Raw genomic sequence first — 10365 nt, 5'->3', positions numbered from 1 at the left:
CTTTGTTCTCATTAATGGAAAAAGACTCACCATCAAATCCCAAACCACCATTTCTCCTCCATCTACACTGGGCATAGACACACAATATATTTACATCAATGCCTGTTACAATGGTGTCCAAAAACAAACAGGGAACCAGCTCTGGCACTGGCAATTTCTCTTGGGAGAGTAGCGATTCTCTCAGTAGAAATATAACGCCCATGCGTAGCCCCAATCTGTGCATTTGGGTAAATTATCCTGGTATATAACTCATAATTCCTGACTTTCTAAGAGGTATATTAAGCCAGAATGAAGTGACTTACATTGGTGTGGAACTGAACGTTGTCTGTCTTTTCCACATTTACACTTGTATAAAGGGAGATTACCTCTGTGTAGATGTGCTACATATCCATGACAGCATTTATAAATGTGGTCAGAGATCATAGATCAGGACTAGTATGTCATTTCTTTATCTTCACTTTTCTCAAATATAATGATAACTGCTTCCTAGAATCTACTCACATTTAGACCCCTTTTTTGGAAATGTAACCTTTGCAGGATTGTTTACTCTGTTTGAAATATTCCTGATCATGGTTTCCCATGGGCGGAACATATTCTCTCCTGTAATCCAATTTCTGTATGTTACCAGAAAAATGCTTCATCCTTTCTACTGGGGGTCCCCCACCCCCTGCCTGGTGAGTAAATTCCATATTCTGTTTGGAGACAATAGGCTAACTTTCCAGCACATTTCCAATAGCCCTTAGGCTCAGTTTTAAAGGTATTTTGGTACCTCTATACTCATGTAATACAAAAGGGCCAAATCCAGAAAAGGACTCAAGCACCTGAAGTACAAAATAAGGCAGAATGTAGGAATTTAATCCAAATGAGCAATCTGAAATCTTCCCTTCCCCAATCTCCCTCCCACCCAAAAAAGAGTGAGTTTGTTGGCTTACCCAAAGGCACAAACTAATAGGTGCCTATGTCTAGGATGCAATTTCAGGCTGTGAATCTCAGCCTCATGTTGGCACCAAACTCAGAGACAGAGAAGCAGGATTTCACAAACACACATTTTAAGTAGAGTGAGACAAGTGAATGTGCCTTAGGGGTAAAATTAGATTCTGGCCCATAGAGCCTATAATGAATGATGAGTGTTGTAACACCTAAATGCTTTTAAATTGTGAACTTTAATGCAATGCTTTTGTCAGGGATGGGAGAGTGTGCACTGGGCTCTGGCTACTCTGTGATGAAATAATGGCCTTTTAGAAGTATAACCAGGTAATATAGACATGCCATAGATTTTCTAAAGCATGCTAGGACCCATGCTGAATTCCCCATAGAACCAGAGAGATGTAGTCAACTCCCTTGGAGACTACCCATCCAACTACACTCACTAAAAGAGCACAACCAGTCCAAACATTTTTAGCATGAAAGCAACAACTAATGAGGATGTTTCTTTTGTTGGACTTGGAACAAATCAAGTTTGTTCCTCATTTAATAACATAGTTTTCTTCTTCATAATATTTAAAGGGAAAATATTTTAAACGATCTATACATTGGTTTATTAAAATTTTTGTTTTGCATTCAAAATACATGTGATCAAACACCTGGCTACATTTTAAAGCCAACATGCAGTTGTTACATTGCTTTTTCTGAGAAAATGGCCACAAAGTAAGATTCACACAAGTAACATAACTCAGCAAATGACCTTTCCTGTTGACAAAAGACACAATATTTTTAAATCAAAGAATTAAGTTGTTGTTGTTTTGTTTTTTTTTACAGAAGAATTAAGAGGGGAGAAAGACCATTGTTCATTACAACACAACCATAACTGTAGTAGACAGGAAAGAGCTGCATTTGGCATATTTCATCAGATGTGTGTTGCTTACATAAATTGATTAATTGAGGCAAAGGGAACTGTATCGCTACACTGGCTCTGAATGATTTCCCTGGACACTCCTGAAAATGAGATGACATATCTCAAGAGAAGACTTCCTGGTTAAGTCATTTTAAATAACTATATTAAAAACAAATTCGAGTTCACATTCAAGGCCAGATTCTCGATTTCATGAAAGGCCCTTTTACTCCTTTCTGGCAATATAAAGAGATACTACATTGCATTTACATCCTTTTTATGTCCCTCTTTGTACTGCCAGAAAGATGTTAAGCAGCCTTCATGTGAATGAATCAGGCCAGTAAAGTACAGCTATATCCTACATTGCCAAAAGCGTACCTTTTATACCGGAAAAGAGCATATGTAGGACATAATGCTGCCATTCTAAAGATCAGTTTCAAGTAGACACATATTCAAAGCACAAGACTATTTCTGTTTTAATCAAGAGCAAGCTGATTAAATCTGTAGTTTTACAAGCAGAGGGAATTAACTAACTGAAAACACATTTATATCAATACAAAACTTTATGATACCATAAGTTTGGAAACAGTGCCTGTTCTGAACAGTTACATCCACTTCACTTGGCCTGCACTATTTGAAATAAACATCTGTTTACATTATGAACACACCGATACCTTTGTCTCTGTTGGTTTTATCATAGAAATGCACAGCAAATTATTTTTAAGCGCAAGGTTAAACATTAGATGCTAAAATTGGGAGTATTTTCTTGAGCACTTATTTATGACTTTGCTCGTCGAAAGGAAGTTTTTTTAAGTCCTGATCCAACTCCATTGCGAAAGGACCTTTTATTGAAAGACATCTCCAGGTAAGGCTTTAGAAAAGCCAATTCTTCACTCCTGTCCACCTTAGCTAAGCAGCTATTCAGGAGGATGAGGCAGTAATCAGATTTCCCATACAGCTGGCAATTCAAATAAAAAGGATTATTGCTCTGAAGATAAAAACACAGACACAAAGATAAGAAAAGACAAAATTATGGATTTGTACATTTGTTGGGACTTGCCCACTGTAAATGCAAAGTGGAAACAAAAACATATTTATGATTAAAAATGACAAAGATGAGCTATTATTTGCTATAGATGATAAGCACCCACAGGCAGATTTTTATAGCCTCATTGAAAATGCAAGGACTGCTTTTACGCCTGTAAGAAACACTGATATTGGTGCAGTTATGTCTACTGCCAGAAATGCATTCTTTTCAATGATGTTGTCCTGTTATGGTATGAAGACATGCCTCTAGGAAACACTACACATTTATTATTGTAAAAAAACAATACACATTTTTACTGTAAAAAAAGATTTCTCAATTAATGATGTAACAGCAATTTCATTATCATTTATGTGAAATCCATTTAGTTTAAATGATAGATAATACCAGAAATTGAAACACCTGCACCGCACAGAATTTTGAGGGATTTTCCTACCTTACTACAAAAGCAATTACAACTAAGGTTTTGATTTAGGGTTTTTAAGAGGGGAATGTAATAAGTCTGGAATTACACACATACATATATTTATATTCCTTTTATATTATCTCACATTATAAATCTTTAAAAATATCTAAAATACAAACATGCCAAGGGAATCAAAATAAACTGCAGTATTTGATATCCTTTCATACAAATAGTAAGTCAATTATTTATTCAGTTACACTAGGACTCAAGAGAATGATATATTTAAAAATAAATCTACTGGACATGTCTATGTAGAAATCTCCCTGCATACTTTTTTTTCCATGTTTTAGGAACTCACTAAATATAAAGCCATAGGATGAACACTTGGGTCCCCCCATTAAGTTAATTGCAAAACTTCCTCTGACTTCAATACGCTGGATTTAATCCATTTATCACTATTGATTGAATTCCTTATTATTTATAATAATGTCATTTAGTGCGTAATAGCATTTTCATTCATAGAGCTAAAAAATTTACAGAAGTGGCTCTTATTAGCACTATACCTTCTTATATAAAGGGAAAAGAGAAGTTCAAGAAGTCTAAATGATTTGCCTAATATCCTTTAGTGAGTCTGTGACAGATTCCCAGTCATACACCCTATCCACTTATTTTTCCCCAAATGGAAGTGTACTACTTTATTATAAAGAAATGTGATCTGCAAGAAGCAAATCTGCAAGAATTCTCCAGAGGTTCTAAAGATTTCAACACGACCCATACAAGAATTAAAATAAGTCTATGTCACTATTTTTCTTATGTTAAAGTACAAGGCATTGACATATGTTAAATAGGAAATAATTAAAAATATAATTTAAATACTATATCATATATAGTATGCAACTGCTGTAACGAGCTGTAATGAAAGAAGGATACACAAATGGATCATTATAGTCTATGCTATATATGATGAAAGATGAAACAGAATTAAACATTTATGCAAATAAATCATATGCAGAAGAAACAAAAGATTGATAAATAAAACTAATAGGAACATTACATCAATAAAATAAATAACCACAGAAGTAGCTACCATTTGTACTGGTGATAGATTTCCTTAATGAAATGTAGTGATATAAATCATGTCTGAAAGAAAAAAAACCCTGAAATCTAAACCATGATAAATTTTACAGCCTTAAAGAAATAGAGAAACAAGAAACAAAGTACTCTAAATAAAATACATCTTAAGAGAGAAATTGGGTTTAGATTCAGAGCAAGACATCTAAATCGAGAACATATTTTCATAATTTTGGTAGGAACCTCAAATAAAGTCTAATATCCTTGAATAGTGTTCTAGCAGGGTAATTTTCTCTCATAGTAAACATTGAAGGAATATTGGTATACATACCCTCAAAATATCCTATTTAATTCTATTTCAAAGTGCTTCATTACAATACTTAGACAAATAATACGGACAAAATTCTATGGCTGATTTGATTGGATTTTTTTCATAAGTTTCTTTTTCAGGGTACTAGAGTATTGGTATAGACTAATCCTTCTGTTACATAAACAACAATGCCTAATATTTATAACTATTTCCAAAGTAAGTAAAATAAAAAAATAAAAAAGCTAAATACATGATGCTCAAATAAACAAGTATTATGGCTTACCGAAGAAGGGACAATGGGGTAACACCAACACATGTGCATTGTTGAGATCCAGAGAATTAAAATAAAGTGTAACCTGAACAGACTGTAAAGAAAAGCTCAAATTAGTTTAATTAATTAAAATGAAAATGAAATAGATGTATGCATATGCACTCAATAAAATTTTCCCAATACACAATATAAAATACAATCTCTTTACCTGATCATTTTTTACCCAGCAATTATGTGCATATATGCAGTTTTATTGCCAAATTCTTCACATTCCCGATCAGTTAATTCCTAGGTGACCGTTTTATACCAAGAGTTCAGGAGTGAAAATGTCATCAAATCTGATTTCATTCTGACTAACTGGTCCTTGTTTGGCCTTTTATTCTTGTTAAAAGTGAAAATGGCAAGAAGATTTGCTCAACTGCCATTATCAATTGATTTAATTTAGTATTGCCATTAAAAAGTCTTTCAAGTGAGTTTACTGTTAGTCTGTATTATCATGGCACAAAGGATCAAAGGTCTCCAAACTCCATAAAACATGTATTTTAACAAGAGTTTTGCCACTCACTGTAAGTTATATTAACCCTCTGAATGCATCAGGCACTACCTGGGAATCATGGAAAATGTATTTTCAGTTAAAATTATCTCAAAGCTAATTATACATGGAGACAAGGGAGAATAAATATCTCCTACAACTTTTTTTAGCTAGGCAAGTATCCAGGATCTGTTGGTGGGTTGTATTTTTTTCTGAGATATGTAGCCCTAATACTTTTTTTTTTACAAGCCCAAAAGAAAATACAGTAATTGTAAGACTCTAAAATGAACTTCCTTTGCTATAACCAGGCCAAGCTATTGGGACCAATGTTGCACCTCTTATACATGTGCATATTACATTGTTTTAGAACCTCAAAGTGTGCCAGGGAAATCTCATATAATTGTTACTATGAATATACAGTAAAATCACTGTTATCCTGCATGAGTGAGGAATGCTGGGTGCTGGTAATGTAAAAATGCTGATTATCTAAAAATACCAGAGCTGGAGCAGGGGGCTTGCAAGTGGCGGTGGCAGCAGTGTGGAATTGTGGTTGGTGGTGGTACAGCAGCAGTGTGGCATGGTTGCAGGTGGCGGCGGCGCAGTGGTGGATGGCAGCAGCACAGTGGCAGTGGCACAATGCTGGTTAATAGAGTATGCTGGCTAGCAGAATGCCGGAAAACAGGGATTTTATTGTAGCTTAGTCTTCCTCTGTATCAAGTTTTTAAGCATGCTTAAACTTGCATTAAATGCAATTCCAGTTAAGCTACTTGACAGTCAACTTTGAAAATGGACAGATGACAGATACATATTAAGACATTATAGCCCTCTCTACATTTTACAGGTATTGTGTGATTAACTGGTTAATTGTGCAATTATGTGGAGACCAGCTACATGTGCAAAGTAGCTATCACACAATAAAAAGCTCCAACCAGCTATAAAGTAAAACCTTGAAAATGTGTACTAACTTTATAGCTGGTTGCCATTGAGCTTTAATTCATACGTGTAGCAGGGTCTCCAGGATCATGGTGATACTCTGGCCCCAGGGGTCTCCCACTCCTCTGGAGTGGGGGGGGATGCCCTGGGGAGTTCCTCTGGCCCCAGGGGTTTCCCCACCCCCTTGGGACAGGGAGATTGTACTTGCAGCAATTCTCTGGTCCCAGGGGTTTCCTGCACCCCACAGGGCAGGAAGACTGCCACAGCATTGATCCTCTAGCCCAGGGAGTGCATGGGGTGTCCCCATGGCTGGGAGCCCCTCAGGTGGGGTGCACAGGGCTCCCAGCCATGGATACTTGTCAGTGCAGGGAGAGCCCAGGATTGGGTCCCCACTGCAGAAGCAATAAGGTGCAACGGGATCTAAGGTGCTACCCCACAATTGCACCTCCTGCCATGCACATGTAGCATAGCAGGAGCTGCAATTGTGTGAGTCATGCATTAGATCCTATCATGCCTTTAGTTTTGTGAGGAGAGGTGGCCTGTCTGTGCCTAGGGTACAACTAACAGATGTGCAGAGATGTGGGATTTTAGGCTTATATTAGAAGCACATTTATTTAATTTTTTGTACTTCTTGGAATTTAATTATTTTGGACATTAATTTCTTCTATTGCACACATGTATCTTAGAAAACCCTATCTTCATTAATTAAATCAAACTATAGAACTATGCTTGCAGTACCTACTAGTGTTGCTGTTTGTTTTATTGATGGAAAATTCCCATTAACCTACTCTGTCAGTCAAAGCTTTATTTGTCCCTTATAGAATGTGGTTTCTAAAGGTGAATGCAGCACTATTTTGCTCTAAATATTTTAGCTGGCACTGTATTTAATAGGGAGAAGTGAACCTTATAAAATACAAGGTTTGCAAATGTATTTGAATCCTTTTTGCTTCTAGGTTGAGAGCTTTTGTTTCTTGCGAGAAAAAAGCCATACTTTCTTCCTTGAGTGATTCCACAGCAAACAATGTATTTTGATGAAATACTGCCTGTTTGGGAAGGAAGAACAACCTCTCTGGCCAAACTTACATAAGTGGGTTACCACATATTTGATTTCTATAGGGTACAACAGCAGCAAAAGCAACAGGGGTGCAGAAAATACAGAGCAGGTCATGAAAAACCAAGGAAAATTTGACGTCTGAAAGAAAAGATCTCAGCTTTGCAACTAGACATGGATGTGAAAAAGGACTTTGGCCACCACTGACAAGTGGGAATTCAGAAGTAGACAATCTTAAAAGTTTGAAAACCTCTTCTGACAAATTAAGCACAGATTTTCAAAGGATACAGCAGATACGTTCTATGCTAAGCCTTCCAGAGCTTTACCTCTACCTATCAGGAACATCTCTGCATTGTCAAAACTGAATTTAAGCCCATTCCTCTCGCTCATGCACACAGAATATATGAGAATGAATAATATGCAGCGACAAATTAGAGCAACGAATGCAATAAGAGATCTCAAAGTGATTTACAAAGAAGGCAAGAATCACTATTTTCATTTTACAAATGAAGGAAGTGTGTGGCATGGAAAAGGAAAATGACTTGCCTAAAGTTATCCAGCAAGCCTGTGGAATTATAACACTTAATACCCCTTTGAGAAACTTACTGGGCATCTAACTACCTTTATAAATTTGGCCTCATGTTATCATTTTAAATATGCAGGTTTTCACTGGTCTATCCAGAGAGATGAAATGAAAGAAGCTGTTGAAAATTACAAAATGAAATCAAAATTTTCATTTGATCATTCATAATTAAGGGCATTTGTTTAGAGTTTCTGCCTGGCTTTGATTGTGTGGATCAATGGCACTGCAGTCACATATTCAATCTCTTTCCTTGACAATGCCTTGCACATCAAAAGTGATAGAAGTAGGTGACAGAATGAGGTTCTGTGAAGAGACTCTGGGTAAGATGAGCAGTTAGGAACAATGGCAAGATTGATCTAACCATTCATCCTTTTGAAGTAAACACATCACGTTCCAGGAAGTACAGAGCTTTCATGTAAGGACTGAAAATCTGCAGCAGCGGTAAAAATCCCATGGCACTCTACAAATAAGTAGGAGTGTGACCTGCGTCCTTGGCTAAAAATATGTCCGCCTCTTAGTGCTATGTACTGTGGTAGTCACTAAATATTCACCTGTTTGCTATACTTTAGGATTAGGGTTGACATGTCCTCACAAATATGTATTTGCAATTGCAGGTAATAATGCAACCATACATTATGGCATGGTACAGTATAGTATGGTTACACTATCATAACACCTTGCACTTTAACTATTTGTTCAGCACCTTATGATGGAATGGACTATAGAAATATCAAAGGAAATAATCCCATTTTAAAGAAAGTAGTATGTACATCAGTTATAAAAACTGTCATGAGAACCCTTAATTACTTACATATTCAGAAACTGCAGTCATGCATAGGGAAATGTTTTCTTTCTGAGTTTATCATCATATCTCAACATGTAGTGCATGTCTACACATGCAAGCACGTGCAGTTGCAGAGGTTCAAATAGAAGCAGTGCAAATTTGAGCCGGGACTTTTCCCCTCAGGACATGTGCTTGGACATTCACTTTGTTGTGGAGCAAATTGTGCCACTTGGGGCAAAATAACCCTGCCTGGCTCCTTCTGGATCTGCAGCCAGGGGGAGCTAGAGCCCGGGGCCAGCACCTGTGCTGTCCCCAGCAGTATAAAAAGCTGCCCTGTCCTGGACCCAGTACAAAAAGCTGCCTTGGCAAGTAGATCAGGGTTACTCACTCTCAGGAGCTTCTGGGGCTCAGTCAATTGGCTCCTTGTGCCAGCTGGAATGCTGAAGCAGCCCTGAGAGTTCCCTGCACCCTCTACCCACTGCAGCAGTCTGGCAGTGGGGGCTGCTGCCTGACTGTGACCTGCTGCACACCTCCCAGACCCAGATAGGGACTGTACAGCCAGTAGAGGCATCTGCCCCTCTAGGCCAGCTGCCAGTGCACTGTGGCTGCAGGGTTGGCCTCTGTGCAGCACTACTGCCATTTGTGCCCCCTGGCTAGCCATCAGGGCAGCTATCATCTGGAAGATGTTCCAGGTGTGGTGTCCTGCTTTGAACTGTCAAAGCATGTCCTCCAGGCCCCATTTGGCCAGGAGGTCAGCCACAGCCCGCTGGGTCCAAGGTGCCAGCTCTGAGCAAGCAGGGTCCTGCCACTGGCCTCCCTAGCAGGAATTCTGGTGTTCCCTGTTGGAAAATTGAAAAATCCCTGATAAAAAAAATCCCAAAGTCACTCTGTAAAATACCCCCAAATCCATGTTCCTCCACAAGTAAAACAAAAGACCACTATAAAGAGAGAGAGACAGAGATTAGTTGGACAATGTTTTATTGATATATCTACAGTGTTAAAGCAAGTCTCTTATCATAATAATAAAGTGAACTCTAAATACATGTTTCTTGAATTCATGAATACATGAATATATATTTTGCTGCCCCCCACAGGGGCTAAATGGCCCCCACAGGGGCTACCACCCCCCCTGCAAGGCCTACATGCCCCACCCCAGTTTCCCGATTGCTGCCCCACCTGGCCCCATCCTCTGCCAGCTGCTGTAGCTCCCCTGAAGGCTGCCCCACCAAGCCCCATCCCGTACACCCCCAGACACCCCAATGGCTTCCCTGCCCAACTCCACCCTCCACTTGCACCCCCCAGGCCCCCATGGCTGCCCTCCAAACCCCAGGCACCATCACTTTAAAAAGAAAAAAAAGAAAAAAGAGAAAAAACCTGAAAAAAAGCCTCTTCTTACCCCAGGAGCACAAGCTGGGCGGGCTCTGGGGCCTCCTGGCAGAGCCCCACCCCCAGGCAGCACAGGGCAGCAGGGGGCACGAGGGCCCAGGCTGGGACCACTGGGGCTGTCCCTCTGCCACGGACTGTGTGGCCGGGCCCCAGTGACACAGA

General features: G+C 38.9%; 1 protein-coding gene across 2 annotated transcripts in view; it reads right to left on the bottom strand.

Annotated features, from left to right (window-relative positions):
• Positions 1-2609: 2609 nt before the first annotated feature.
• The window catches only part of NPS (neuropeptide S), a 43695-nt gene continuing 35939 nt past the window's right edge, over positions 2610-10365 (bottom strand). Inside the window, exons 4-5 of one of the 2 annotated variants that reach the window (XM_025211831.1) lie at positions 4947-5028; positions 2610-2789 (exon numbers count right to left, since the gene is read on the bottom strand). In XM_025211831.1, the coding sequence (XP_025067616.1) occupies positions 2610-2789; positions 4947-5028 (262 nt within the window). Of the gene's footprint in view, positions 2790-4946; positions 5030-10365 lie in introns of both variants that reach the window. The other variant, XM_025211832.1, reaches the window with a different exon arrangement.

Source organism: Alligator sinensis, unplaced genomic scaffold, assembly GCF_000455745.1.
Source record: "Alligator sinensis unplaced genomic scaffold, ASM45574v1 scaffold276_1, whole genome shotgun sequence".
Classification (NCBI taxonomy): Eukaryota; Metazoa; Chordata; order Crocodylia; family Alligatoridae; genus Alligator; species Alligator sinensis.
Note: the sequence above shows the minus strand (reverse complement) of the source record. Positions and strands in the feature narration are given on the sequence as shown.